The sequence below is a fragment of the Perognathus longimembris genome, chromosome 5 (assembly GCF_023159225.1).
Source record: "Perognathus longimembris pacificus isolate PPM17 chromosome 5, ASM2315922v1, whole genome shotgun sequence".
Taxonomy (NCBI): Eukaryota; Metazoa; Chordata; class Mammalia; order Rodentia; family Heteromyidae; genus Perognathus; species Perognathus longimembris.
Genome location: NC_063165.1, coordinates 7,905,705 through 7,921,076, shown reverse-complemented (window position 1 = coordinate 7,921,076; position 15,372 = coordinate 7,905,705). Strand labels below are relative to the sequence as shown.

Below are 15,372 nucleotides of genomic sequence, written 5' to 3'. Positions count from 1 at the left end.
GGGTTCTGATAGCACGGAGCCCGGGCTGGCTTCCATCCACGCGTCTCCCTTCTCAAGAGCCGGATGCCTGCGGGGAGAGAGAAGACGGGGTCAGACCCGGTGAAAGACGATGAAAAAAAAAAAAACCTCCCTGGACGGCTCAGGCCTCCACACCCAAATGCCTCTCGTTAAAATGGAGACAGCAAAGCCAGCACCCCCTCCTCCCCCAGCCTTTGGAGTTGCTGTAAACAGCACGTGATGTGATGTTGGGAAAATTGCTTATTTTTTTTGGGGGGGGGGGGGTGTTACCGTGTTTTTGCAAGCTGTTACTGAGTGATGAGCTACATTCGGTGCTCTTGAAAACATGCGCATAACAATGAATACGGAAAAAAAAACAGGCAGGTTTATTTTTTTATTGAAAAGGTGATGAGCAGGGGGTGCTACAGTTGCATAAATAAGATAATGAGTACATTTGTTTTTAATACTGTTATCCCATCCCTCATTTTCTCCCTCTTACCTCTCCCTACTCCTCTCCCCACCAAGTTGTAAGGTTCATATCCAACATAGTGACAAGTATCAATGTTACATTAGTTCATCCTCTGTCCTGCTGTTGCTGTGACTCCCTTCCCCTTGCACAGATGGAATAATCTTATATACAAGACGGGAGGTACAGAAATCTAAGAGAAAGTACGCACAGGACACAATAAGGACCTCATGTTCCCATATCTTGGAATTCATTTTATAAACCCAACCTCATCAGTTCTTGATCTAGGCTCATTGGATGGATAATTTGGTGATTCTTATAGTTCTCTGTCATATTAACCTCTCATCTGTGGAAATACTCTCGTGTTTTGTAAGCAGGTGTGTTTTGCACATCACCTACTGGGATTTGATTTTCTAGTAAAAAAAAAAAACCACAGGGTATTGACTCTGAGCCTACAGCCTAGAGAGACTCTTTTACCGGTGAAAATCCTGTATCATAGGTCACTAAGACACAGGGAGTTGCTCTGGCAGATTTGAGGCTTCGTAGAAATATTAAGAGAAGGGCTGAGGGAGGGTGTGGCTCAAGTAACAGTGCCTGCCTAGCAAGCACAAGGTCCTGAGTTCAGAGAGAGAGATAGACAGAAACAACCAAAAGCCCTAATTTCAATTTCTGTCTTGATCTTGGGAAAATGACCGTCACTCTGGATTGGCTTGATTTACAAAGAGTTAGAGAGGGTAAGAAACTTGCCAGACTTACTCAGATCATAAATGCAACCAGGAACTCAGTGTGTTCTGGCCCCAAATTAACCAGCAGTTGGCAGTGCCTCTCCTAGCCTAGGCCAGAGACATCCCTGAGGGCAGGTAATGGTTCTGAACACCAAATACAGCCATACCCAACTTAGAGATTACAATATCAGCTTACAATTTGCAAAGCCATTGATTGGCTTTGTAGGCTAGGCTGATACGTTCATCATGAGACAGAAATATAAAAAAAATATGGAAGAATTGAGTAACAATGTTTTCAATGCTATTTGTGTTTTCAACAAAAAATACATGTTATTTTAAAGCAAATAGGAACAGTCGTAGAAACTGACCATTTTAAGACCTCAATATCCAAAAAAAAAATCAACATTACACAGACCATGTTCTCTGGCCATCAAGCAATAAAACTAGACCATGCTAATAAGAGAAGAGGGGTTTTTTTATGTCCCATTAATCAGGGCTGAGAGATAGAATTTCCATTAAGTAACCCTTGGAAAGCATAAAAGAAATTATGGGACTTTGGAATACAGCAGAGAACATCTTAACTAAATCTGTGGGATTTGGTGCTTAGAAGACAACCTCTTGCTTTTTGCAATTGAGATGGAAAACAAGTGAGGTAATTATAAAGATTCAAATCCAGAAACTGGAAAAAAGTATAGTCAAATCAACTCAAGGAAGGGAAAGAAAGAAATAAGGGCAGAAATTAATTGTATAAGAATAGGGGAACTGGGCACCAATGACTCACACCTGTGATGCTAGCTACTCAAGAGGCTGAGATCTGAGGATCACAGTTTGAAGCCAGCCTGGGCAGGAAAGTCCAGCTAGCCACCAGAAAACTGGAAGTAGTGTTATGGCTCAAAGTGGTAGAGTGCTAACTTTGAGCAAAAAAGAAGCCAGGGACAGTGCTCAGGCCCTGAGTCCCAAGCCCCAGGACTGGCAAAACAAAACAAGAATGGTGGATAAAATTAAATATTCACAAACCTTCAAGGAGGCTGATTATTTCTACTTCTTTAGATCAAATATACAAACTTGGTGCAAGATTAATTAGGAAGATATAAAATTACCCAAAACATAAAGGTAAGTAAGCATGAAGAAATGAGCATGTAAATAAGATTTTAAATAAAAAGTATAAGCAACTATTCACTCAAAACATTCAAAAGTAAAAGATGTGCACAAATTTCTGGAAAAGGATAAAAAGCCAAAGATTGGTTAAAAAAAATAAAAAGCAGTAGAGAATTCTGACATACCAGCATATAATAAGCTTGTCCCAAAATGCAGATATTTTAAGTAAATTCTAACAATATTTTAAGAAAGTATTTCCTGATTCGGATTGTTCCACAAAGCAGAAAAGGAGGAAAGTATTGCAATGTCTTTTATGTGCCAACCCCCCCCCCCCAAAAAAAATCATAAGGGATATTTTTTCAAAGCCCTTATTCACTTCTCAAGATAAGTTGATTTTTTTCTTTAATCCATTAATGTAGTTACATATAGACAAGATACTAAATCATCCCTATAATTCTCATTTTTAAGTGCATTATTGGACTCAGTCGCTCATGTTTTATTTACACATATCTATAATTTAAATAGATACATCATTTTCCTATTATGTATTTTCCCTAGTTTTTTAAAAAAATTTTCTTTTAGTGCTGGAGATTAAACCCAGAGACTCATACTTGCTAGACAAGTACTTTACCACTTGAGCCTTGCCCTCAGCCCTTCCTTTCTTATTTATTTGTTGGTTTTTGGTGTCAGTACTGGGGTTTGAACTCAGGGTCTTGAGCTCTTTCCTAGTTTTTTCATGCAAGGCTGACACTTTACCATGTGAGCCACAACTCTACCTTCTAGCATTCTGCTGTTTAATCGGAGATAACATTCTTATGAAATGTCTACTTAGGACTAGCTTCTAACTGCTATCAGATCTCAGCCTTCTAAGTAGGATTACAGGCATGAGCCACCAGCACCTGGCATGAATGTACTTAATGTCATTGAACTGTATACCTAAGTAGTTTATGATGTAAGTTTTATGTCAGGTATATTTGGCTACAATAAAAAAAAGGTATTAAAAATAATTCACAAGCCCAGTCATCATCCCTAAGGCTGAAGATGAAGATTCCTGCCTACAGAGGGCGCTACTGGCAGTTCTGTGAGGTTTGTAGAACCTGCCTGGTGCTCAGGCTTTCCTCTGTGTAGGCAGGAGCCTGTACATCAGGCCCGGGCTTCTCCCTCACCCTTCCCAGGCCTTTGCAGAAGGGCAGTTTTTATCACTGCTCACGAAGCACAAAATGATTGGCATGTACATTATGGAACCATCCTTCTCTTTTCTTCCTTCAGAGAGGCAGACACTAGAGGGCTAATGTGACGCATACATGACAACGAACACTATAAGTGATACTATACCGTACACGTTATTTGTAGCCAGGCACTGGTAGCTCATGCCTGTAAATCTGAGCTGCTGAGAAGGCTGAGATCTCAGGACTGGGGTTCAAAGCCAGGAGTAGCAAAGTCTTGAGACTCTTATCTCCAATTAACCATCAAAAAGCTGGAAGTAGAGCTGTGGCTCAAATGGTAGAGTGCTAGCCTTGAGTGAAAAAGCTAAGGGACAACATCCAGATCCTAAGTTCTTGAAAACACAAATGAGATGGAATTCTCACATATACTGAAACATGAATGAATCTCCAGACTAGTCTCCCGAGGAAAATAAGCCAGTCAAGAAAGGACAAATACTTGAACAAGGTCCCTGGAGGAATCAGATGTGTAGGAACAGGAAATAGAGTGGTGGTTGCCTGGGCTGCGGGAATGGCAAGAGTGTGTTCAATGGACGCAGAGTTTCAACAGATTCTGGAGGTAGATGGTGATGTTGGTCCACAGAAATGTCAGAGCTTGGTGTCACTGAGCTGAATTTTCACATTTTAATTTCTTACTGTTATCATAAAGGTGATGTACAAAGGGATTACAGTTACATAAGTCAGGTAAAGCGTACATTTCTTTTTGGACAATGTCACCTCAAACTGTATGTTTTTTATATGTATGTTATATTACAATGGAAAATATTTTTTAAAGAAAAGGTTGAACATATATTTTATTCATACAAACATTTTGGTGGCCATTCTGGAGTTTGAACTCAGGGCCTTGCACATATTAGGCAGGTGCTTTACCACTTGATCCACACACCTCTAGCTTCAGTTATTTTTCAGAAAGGTCTAGTGTTTTGTTCTCTTTCCTGGGGCCCACCTTATAAGACAAGCCTCCCACTTCCGCCTCCGATGTAGCTGGGTTACAAGTGTGACTTGAGAGAGCCAAGTAGCCAGCCACGAAGCTAAAACTGTAGGTGTGAATGACAAGCCTGCACACAAACATTTCTTTCTCTCAGAGCTGAAGTTAGATTCTCCTGGCCTTTCAAAGCAAAGCCAAGGTCTTAAGAAGTCAGATATATTACAAAAGGCAGGTGGATAAGGGACACCGCGAAGCAGAGGCGGAGGGAAAGACTAGGCTCGGACTGCAGAAGCTGGCAGTTGGGGTGGAGGAGTGGAGCAATGGGTATATTCAGGAATGGGAGTCAGAGAGGCTGTTCCAACTGGAACATAGGAAGAAAAGAAAGGAATTCAGGTGGAGGAGCCTACCGCAGTGTCCCATCAGAGTGAGGTGGATACAGGACAGGAAGGCAGACCCATGCCTCTGTGGATGGCTGTCTCTTTGTGACTGAGCTGTGACTTAACCTGGCATCTCTCCCCTGGCTATTTGGACCAGGTACCTTGAACAAGGGGCCCCTCAGCTGCAGCTCGTGGCAAGTAGATAAATGATATTATTTATTGCTCGTTGATGAAATGATATCATTTATTGCTCCGCACATATATCAAAAGGTGGTAAGGACACGTGTTTTGAGAATGTTTTATTAATTATTTGGTCCTCCCTTCCGGAGGCATTGCTATCATTCTTGAACATTATCAAAGGGATGTGACTTCTTTTTTTTTTTAATTTTTTTTCAAATTCCATCCAGAAAGGAAGGTTTGAGGAGGAAACTGCCTCCTGGGAAGGAGCTCAGAGGGGCCTTACTGGGACACCCCCAGCTCCCCCCCCTCTGCTCCTTCCCTTTCCTTCTCCTCTCTTCCTTCCCTATGGGGTTCTGACCAAGTCCTGGGGCTTTCCGTATCTACTGCCACAATATTGAGGGGGGAAGGATATAGCCAAAGAGTGAAATTTCTATTTAGTTGGCGCCACAGAGGTATTGGATGAACAGGGGAAAATGGATGGACTTACTTAGTTTTCTTGGCAAATTAAAAAAAATAATACTAATTCGTAAAAGGAGCAGAGTATGGCAAAGGCTGAGAGGTGCTGCAGAAGCAACCCAGGAGTCCTTCCGCCCACAACCACTTGTTCCCGCGGCGCTTGCATCCTCCTCAATGTCTTCCCGGCTTCTACACTCCCATCCCTTCCCTTCCCTTCTTTTCTGGCTTCTCCCTTCTCAGGGAGCATAGCCCCCTGCTCCAGACCCTCTGTTTCCCCAATCAGACACGTGCACATTAAGACATAATTTCCAGGGTTTGGTATTTTTTTGGTAAAAGTTGAGTTTTAAAATGTAGATTAAAAAAAAAAATCTTTGCGAGCCTAGTGCAGCGATGTGCACCTGTAGTCCCAGTGATGGTGAGACTGAGACAGGAAGATCATCAGTTGGAGGCCAGCTTGGGCTACACAGTGAGACACTGTCTCAAAACACTAATAGCAACATCTTTGTGCCCGGACTGGGCCTTTTCGAGCCCAAACTCGACGTTTCAGCCTTTGTCCCTCCATGCATGCCACCCAATGTCACCTGCCCCCTCCCCCTCAATCTTAGCGACTCCCCCTTGAGAAGGTGTCATCGGGAGGTCCAGGCCCTCCCTGCTACACGCTGGGGAGTTCGAGTCTCCGTGGCGCTGGGAGGCTGCGCGCCGGGCCCCGCCCTTGGGCCTGGTTCCGTAGGTCTGGGCGCCAGGCGCGGTGAACTTGGCAGGCCCAGGGCGGAGGTGATGTGAACACTTTGAGCCTAGCGCCTGCCCGCGGGGCCCTCCGCCCCCTCTCTCCGGCGCCGCCCCGCTGGGCCGCCCGATCGATCGGAGGGGTCCTGGGGGTCCCAGGACCCCCCTGGGTCCCGGCACCTGGCACCTGGCGCGCAGCCACCGGATTCCCACGCCCGGGTCCTGGCTCCCCGCAGCTCTTCACCTGCGAGCTGGGCATCCGCACCCGGCAAACAGCGCCCGCACTCCTGGAAAACAAACCCCAGGGAAGGCTCAGCGGCTGGCGATCAGCGCCCCCCGCCCCCCAAGCCCCCCCGATCGGCGCGCAAACACCCCGCTCTGGAGCCACCGGACCTGGTTTGTGACTTGGACCCCTCTAAAAGCGGCCAGAACTTGGGCAGATGGGCGGGGGGGGGGGGGGGGCTCAGTCTCCTACTCTGTGAAATGGGGATCCCTGCGTGCTTGGTGACAGCACCCGCCGCGCAGCGGGGCGCGGGGAGCCGCTGAGCCACTCTTCCACGCCCCGGGGGGGCTCCCCAACTCCCTACGGCCGCCGCCCCACCCCGACCCAGGAGCGCCCCGGCTTCACGCGCGCCCGCGGCAGCGCGGGCTCCAAAGTGCGTCACGGGCACCGGCCTCGCGCGCCCCGCGGGCCCGGGTAAGGCTTGGCACCCCGCCCGGAGGGCCGGGCGCACCCCGTCAGGGACCCAGGCGCGCGAGGGAGGAAGGCCGGCGCGCTCAAGTCGCGCACACCGGAGGAGCGCGGTGGGGGCGCCCTCCGTCTCGGGCTCGGACGAAGGCGACCCCTTCTCTACCGTCCGCCCCTCCCGCTGCCTCCCTCCCGGGCGGCCACCGGGAAGAAACTGCGCGGAGCCTTCCCGGAGCTCCTCGCCCCGCCCCAGATCTCCGCCCCCTACCCCTTTTGCTGGGGATCCCGGGCTGCGTAGGGCAGGAAGATCGGGCAGCCCGGAGACGCCTGGGGGTGGGTGGGGGTGGGGGTGGGGGGGCAGCTCAGCCGCTGGCCACCGCCCCGCCCCGCCCCGCCATGTGACGCCCTCCTCCAAGCTCCCGGCGACCCCCCCAGCGCGCCCCGAGCCCGCCGCGTCCGCGCCCCGCCGCCGCCGCGCACTATGCTCCTGCCGGGCCTCGAGCGCCCGCCACCCGCGCCCCAGCCCGCGCCGCATCCCGGCCTCCGCCGGCAGGTAGAGCCTCCCGGGCAGCTCCTGCGGCTCTTCTACTGCACCGTCCTGGTCTGCTCCAAAGAGATCGCGGCGCTCACGGATTTCTCAGGTAAGAGCGGCCTCCCGGGCTGTGCGCCCCCGGATCCCCCCCATCCAGTGTGCCCCCGCCTGGATTAAAGTTGAGGCGCGCCCTCAGCCACGCTTATAGTCCAGTGAGAGCCACCAGATCGCGGTGGTTGAGTGTAGGGGCGTCAGGGAACCCTCCCCGCCCTAAAGATGTTTGGTGTGTTTTAGAGTTCCTGGTGGGTGCTGTTAAGCTGACCCAGGTGCCGTCTCTGGAAGCTCCCCAAACTGAGTCCGGTGCACAGCGCTGAAAGATACACGTGTTGCACTTGGCTTAGGACCCACAGGGTGAAGGGTGCGTCCCAGCCAGTGCCCATGTAAGGAGACTAGCCCTGGGCACGCCAGACCTGAAGTCCACTCCGCAGTCAGGGAAGAGACCCACGGGGACTGGAGATCTGGAGGTGCCCAACAAATGGGGAGCAGAGGACATTAAGGGTATGACTTTACTACCTCCAAATCCCAGAGACTCCCCTACCTCCTGCACCCCCCCCCACAAGGCACACCCGGAAAAGCTAATGCTTTTCTTTCGGGGGAACTCTGATCTAGGCTCCTGCAAAAGATCTTAGGTGTTTCTAAGGTGGCAGATGTGTTGCCTCGAAGTTTCTAGGCTAAAGATACTTCTATGTGCACTGCACTTGCTTAAGATCACCAATACCTTTGTCATGCCAACTGCCTTGGAGTGGGCAAGGCTGGAGATCAGCACCCTTCCCCAGCCTAACCTTGCCTGAGAGCCACTCTTCAATCTCCTGCCATGCCCATCCATGCTTCTCCCCAGCAGGCCCTTTGGTGCAAGATACATACATACATACATACATACATACATACATACATACATATATATATATTTGCACTGTAATGGTGGTAAGGTAAATAGAGTCACTCCTCAGCCCTGGCTGTGCAGTAGACTAACTAGTTTGTGGCAGAGAACATTGGCAAGGCAGTCGCTGAGTTGGGTTTCTGGTTTACTTACAGAGAATGTCATTGTTAGCTGAGAGCCCTTAGGTCAGAGGTTCTTTGCTTTGAATATTTAATATCAAGGCAATGTTCCTGCCTTACAAAGAGAGCCAAGATATGCCTATTTGGCAAGCAATCCATGGTGCTTAAAATCATGACCCAGAGGAACAAAACTTTGTACTAAATGTGCTGGGGAAGGGGAGTTTTTCAACCCTTAACTAACACTCTCTCTCTCTCTCTCTCTCTCTCTCTCTCTCTCTCTCTCTCTCTCTCTCTCTCTCTCTCTCTCTCTCTCTCCTTCTGCCTACAAAAGCTGTTTGCACTTTAAGATTTAAGCTATAGAGAACAGTTCTGAGTCCAGCCACACCATCTTTCTCTGATTATTTAATAGAAGATTTAAAAGCTGACAAGCCGTTTTTTTGGTGACATCATTGCAACTGAACAAATATTGCTTTAGGCACATGACTGTGTAACTATATATTGTTTTGGGAAGATTATAGACGCTTAGAGTTTGTTTCTTTAGGGAAGCAGTTGTGTTGTGTGTAAGAGTGGGTCATCACCTTTGTCTAGAAGAGCCTGGTATACACTTCAGAGAAGTGACAATCTGAGGGAGATGGCTCAACTCTTTGAAACAGGTTCCTCTAAGTGATAGGATTGGTAAAAGGCTTTTCTTTCAGCTTCCCATGCAAATCGGAATCGCAGGGTTTCAAATGCCAGGGCCCAGCAGCAGGGGGTGGTGTTGCCAGCCCTATCCATCTTTCCCTTCATTAGAATTGCTTTCAGTGGATCAAAAGACTGGGGAGAAAAATGTCAGGGAGCTTTTGGGGCAGAGGGTGGGGGAGCCAAAAGAAAGACAAGCCCCTCCCAAAACACAGACACCCAAGTGTAAACCCAAATTCTACCCAGTGGGAGTCAGGAAAACATCTGAAAGGTCTCAGGAAGAAAGACAGCGTCTTCCAAAATTGGCTAATTTGACTTGAAACTTAAGCTGGGACCTCCAATAATGTGATAGACACACGTGTGTGCGTGTTTATGTGCGTGCATGATGACTAAACTCCAAAACTGTCAGAATGTCTGAAGGAATTGGTTGGAGCAGTAGATTCTGATTATGTCACTAATTCCCTGTGGCCTCAAAGCATTCTGTCTGCTTTCCTGGGACAGGCGGTCCTGTTCCTTTTTTATGAACTTGGCTGAATGTGTAGAAACAGAACAGAGGCCTAGTCAGACATAGCAGACCCTCCCCCGCACTGCCTTACAACAATAGCCAAGGACTAAGCAAGCCTGTTGTGACAATACAGACATTTCGTTCCTAAATAAGGGTAATATCAAAAATGGGTAATGATGGAGGGAACTTGGGATGTCTTTGCTCAGTGAAGAAGATAGTTTGTAATTCACAGCAAAGAAAGTACCAGAATGTCAGAGGGTCCCAGGCATGGTCTAGATGGTACAGCCTTACCTAGAAGAGTTAGGATACAATTTGCAAATTTTACTAAAGCCTTATTATAAAAAGTTACTAAAGCCTTTCTCTTCTTTGCAACTCTTCCCTAAGACTTGGCATAGGCAGTCAGCTTGTGTCATTTTCCTGGGACATTGGTTGGTTAGTTTAGTTTAGTTTTGTTTGACTGGGGGTGGGGGGATTCCAGCATCAGATAAATAACTCAGAGGCTGCCTCATCATGATAATAACCTCCAAGCCTGCTGGGACCCAGGTTCTCCAAACACCTCTCTTTGCTCTTGTTTTTTTTTTTTTTTTTTTTCCTTTCTTTTGAGATGCTGCCAGCGGCCCCTGGAAAGCTATCATCATTACATTAAAAATGCATCCCAGGGAAGACAAGAGCAGTGCCTATAAAATTAGCACCTCAAATCCTTAAACCTATTCTCAAACGTGCTTGGCTTCCATCCATTTTCCTTCTTGGGATGGACTTCTGCAGTTTGGACAGCATTCCTAAATTGAGGATTTGTCTTGAGATGGCCAAATGGATCATTGATTTATTACTATGATTTGACTTCTTTCTTTGTGTGTGTGTGTGTACTGGAACTGGGGCTTGAACTCAGGAGCTAGGTGCTATCTCTTAGTTTTTTCACTCAAGACTGTTGCTTGACTACTTGAGCTACACCTCCATTTCCGACCTTTTATGGTATTTAATTGGAGATAAGAGTCTCAGATTTCCCAGCCTGGGCTGACTTTGAACCTGAGATTTCAGTTTCCTGAGTAGCTAGGATTACAAGCATGAGCCACAGGTGCCATCCAGCTTATTTTTTTATAAAGAAAGTAAATAGGAGTCAATGGCATCCTTATTTTCTTCTGTCCAGAGAACAAACAGTGAGCTAGAATGTGGGGGTGAGAGCTAAGAAGAAGGTGGGGTGCCTTTTGGGGTCTCTGCAGTCAAATGCAGGCGTTCTCTACATTTGTCTTGCCTTAAAGAATAGGGCGTCAGTATGTTCTTGGACTTGGATGGTGAAGGACCCTCTCTACTTGTTCACTTGGGGAGATTTTACCTGTTACTTTTCTGAAGACAAGGTGATTATTCTGTCTTTCTTCTTTCTTTGCGTTACCTCTCATTTCCTTCATTTTCTTCTTTTAAAGATGTAGATCTAGGGCTGGGAATATGGCCTAGTGGCAAGAGTGCTTGACTCGTATACATGAAGCCCTGGGTTCGATTCTCCAGCACCACATATATAGAAAATGGCCAGAAGTGGTGCTGTCGCTCAAGTGGCAGAGTGCTAGCCTTGAGCAAAGAGAAGCCAGGGACAATGCTCAGGCCCTGAATCCAAGGCCCAGGACTGGCAAAAAAAAAAAAAAAAAAAGAAGTAGATCTAGGCGCTGGGTGTCCACGGTTCACACTAAACCTAACTACTGGGGAGGCTGAGGTCTGGTGATTGTGGTTTGATGCCAGCTCAGGCAAGAAAGTCTGTGAGACTCTTATCTCCAACCAAACAGCAAAAAGCCAGAAGTGGAGGTGTGTCTCAGGTGGTAGAGCTCCAGCCTTGAGCCTCAACCACAGACATTAGTTTCTCACTGTTGTGAGGACTTCAGTAAGGCCTCATCAGGACCCACGATGGGCTCATTTTCCATCCGCACCTGTTAACAGACCAGACCTCCAAATATAGGCACATTCAAAGGTGCTGGAGGTTAGGAATATAACATTTGCAGCCCAGCCAAGGAACCTACCTGGCAGCTCCTTATTTCGTTGACTAGGAATTTTAGGACATAGAAGCGTGGTCACCCAATGGGTCTTGGGAGCCCCAGGTGAGACTAAAGTCCTGACTGTGGAGAATGAGAGCTTTCCATTGTCAAGAGATTGACCCTGTAGATTCTGCCCTCCAACAGTACACAACCCAAGAAGCACATAGAATGACTAGGAGACTAAATGTACAAATATTTAACTATCCCAGGGGCGTCCAATCTGATTAAGCCTAGAAGAGCCAGGCATTGGTATCTGTCTTTCTGTCCCCCTGCCCCCCCCCCCCCCCCGCAGTACTGGGGATTGAACTAAAGGCTTCACTTGCTAGGCAAACCCTCTATCACTTGACCCACGTGGAACCCTCTCCCTACCTTCAGCCCTTTTGCTTTTAGTTTGTTTCTCAGAGAGTGGCTCATGCTTTTACACCAGGATTGGCCTTGAATGGGGGTTCTCCTCCCCCTGCCTAGTGCATAGCAGGGATTGCAGGCAGGCATCATCCCAGCCAGTCTACTTTGGAGAGGATTCACTAACACTTACATGGGCTTCTCCTAACTTCACCTACCAAGAAGCTGAGAATACAGGTATGCATCAACATATCTAACTGTTGGTGTATTTAAAAATTATTGTTGTTATAAAGGTGACGAACAGAGGGGTTACAGTTACACAAGTCAGGTAAAGAGTACATTTCCATTTGGGCAATGTTACCCCTTCCCTCACTCACATTGGTCTATTTTTAAAGTACCTTTTCCCCATCCAGCGCATCACCATTTCCCAACACATACGCATGTGCGTGTGCATGCATGTGCGCGCTCCTGTGTGTGTGTGTGTGTGTGTGTGTGTGTACACACCCCTCTTCATTTATTATGTTCAGTTATACCATCCTTTTATGCACAGGGTTTCTTCACTTTAAAAAAATATTATGGAATGAGATCTCAGCTCTAAAAAGTTATATAGAATGAAAAATCAGCTCGTAAGTAAAGATAAACAAACCAAATGTCTGAAGGAGTTGTCTAGCTGCCACAGGAAGAGAGATGAAGAGTGGAGCATCCAGAACTGCTTGTCTGTTTCCATGGAAACAATTACATCCGAAACACACCCTGCAGGCCTTTTTCTGTAGCAGAGAAGAGGTGTCTCAGCTGGCTGGTGGTCCTGTTATTGATGGCCCTGGTCTCCTGGGGGCTGTATTGAAAAGGGCAGGCTAGCAACAGTTTCTGGGGAGGAACAGAGGAAGGCAGTAAAAACTAATTGAGCTCAGTGTTACTTGATTTCACCCTCTAAGCCAAACTCTGTGAGATCCCGGTCTTATTTACATATAACCAATCAACCTCAGAGAGGGCCGCTAACTTACCCAAGACCACCCAGCCAAGAAGCTGTGTACAGGCAGCCTATAACACCAGCAGCTGTGTGTGTGTGTGTGTGTGTGTGTGTATGTGTGTGTGTGTGGCCTTTGAGAGTGGTGAAGGAGCAAGAGTAGAAAAAAAAAAAGCAGCCACAATTTGCCTGACCTCTCTAGATAGTTCCTCGAAGGAACATTGCTGTTTCAGGTGTTCAGTAAGGAGGACTTACCTTACCTCTCCATCCGCATGCAAGGTGCTGGAAGGTCAGAGAATGTTATGAACATCAGTGCTACTGGTTTATACTCACCTTCTGCATCTGCTGAAGAGGCGTGCCAGGACCCCATGGTTATCGAAGCCTTAGACTCTTAAGTTTCTTACATAAATGACATATTTTCATGGAAGCCATGTAATCCTCCCTATATATTATTGCATTCAAAAGAAAATCTGTGCCTCTATTGGGGCTTGACGTTAGGACCTGTGCATTATCTCTTAGCTTCTTCCACTCAAGGCTGGTGCTCTGCCAGTTGAGCCAGCACTGTACTTTTAGCTTTTTGGTGTTAAATTGGAGATAAGAGTCTCATAGACTTTCTTGCCTAGGCTGGCTTGGAACTGTGTTCCTTAGATCTCAGCCTCCTGAGTAGCTAGGATTATAGGCATGAACCACCAGTTCCCAGACTTCATTTATATTTTAAATAATCATTGTAGTACTTATGATACTTTATAAAGTGGAGATGGAGATGCTGTGTCAATAATTGTTATCATGTGTTGTTAGAGAGTAAAGACAAGAAAGGAAGTCTGCATATGTTCAGAAGAGACACAGGGATTTTAGAGAAATAATTTTTTTTGCCAGTCCTAGAACTTGAACTTGAGGCCTGGGCACTGTCCCTGAGCCTCTCTGTGCTCAAGGCTAGCACTCTACCACTTGAGCCACAGCACCACTTCTGGCTTTTTCTATGTATGTGGCTGAGGAATTGAACCCAGGGCTTCATGCATACTAGGCAAGCACCCTACCACTAAGCTCCATTCCCAGCTGAGAAATAATTTTGATTAGTGGGTATGGAACTCAGGAATCCAGAGAGCTGACTGTATTTGTTCTTTTTTAATTTTCTTTTTTATTTTTTGTTGGTCCTGGGGCTTGAACTCAGGGCCTGGATGCTATCCCTTATCTCTTTGCTCACAGCTAGCACTATACTACTTTAAGCCACAGTTCAACTTTTGGCTTGGGGATAGTTAGTTGGAGATAAGAGTCCCACAGACTTTCTTGCCTGGGCTGGCTTTGAGCCTCAATCCTCCGATCTCAGCCTCTTGAGTAGCTAGGATGACAAGCATGAGCCAGCAGTGCCCAGCTGTATTTATTCTTTCATTTTGAGAAAAAAAAATAAGTTAAGGTTCACTATTGGTGACATATAAATTGACAGTAAAGCGGTATATAATTTATAAATTAATTATATGATCTTGGACTTCTTTGTTTTAATGGTCCATAATTATGAAAATGTGGATGTCAGTAGTCTTCATAGCTGACCTGTGAGAATTAGTCCATGAGACACTTACTCCAATTAACCAGAAAAAAATCCAGAAGTGGAGGTGTAGCTTAAGTGGTATAGTGCCAGCCTTGAGCAAAAAAGGTAAGGACAGTGCCATGTCCTAAGTAGAATTCTTGGTACAAGCACCAGAGAGAGGGAGGCAGAGGTGGAGTCGTGGCACTGTGGCGCAAGTGGTAGAGTGCTAGCTTTGAGCAAAAGAAGCTCAGGGACAGTGCTCAGGCCCTGAGCAAAAAAAAAAAAAGAGTTGAGAGAGAAGGGAAGAAGGAATTCCTCAGATGAGCAAAGAACAAAAAGTTATCTTTAAAAGCAGTCATGTTTGAAGCAAAACCAAATGTATCTACTAACATAAAAAATACGGTTATTGATAAGAGAATCTTGAAAAATAAGTTAGAGAGCAGATTAGAGAGAATCAATCAGCTGGTAAGTAAAACAGAAATTATCCTGGATAAAGCAAAAGAAATAAAGATATGAAAAGTACAGAAGAAAATTTATAAGATATAGAAGATGGAATAGAAAGTTCAACATGCACTGATCCTTCAGAAAGGGAGAGAAAATAAAGTGTGTGGGCGGGGGTGGGGTGGGAGGGGGAGTGACAGTATCCTGGAGTTAATTCAAGAATTGATGAAAGATTCAGATTTAAGCATCTTAAACAAAATAAACAAAATAAATTATCTATCGATGTGTCTTGTCCAAATTGTATAACATTGAAGGCAAAATGATGGTCTTAAAAACAACCAGAGAAAAATGATATCTATAAAGTCCAACAATCATAGGAACAAGAAGATATGAAATATTTTTCAGGTTCCAAGGGGGATAAACATGTCAGCCTAGAAG

The 15,372-nt window shown here is 46.3% G+C and overlaps 1 protein-coding gene across 2 annotated transcripts in view; it reads left to right on the top strand.

Annotated features, from left to right (window-relative positions):
- Nucleotides 1–7,345: 7,345 nt before the first annotated feature.
- The window catches only part of Eva1c (eva-1 homolog C), a 63,003-nt gene continuing 54,976 nt past the window's right edge, over nt 7,346–15,372 (top strand). For both annotated transcript variants that reach the window (XM_048346319.1, XM_048346316.1), the window contains exon 1: nt 7,346–7,505. In XM_048346319.1, coding sequence (XP_048202276.1) covers nt 7,346–7,505 — 160 coding nt within the window. The remainder of the gene's footprint in view (nt 7,506–15,372) is intronic.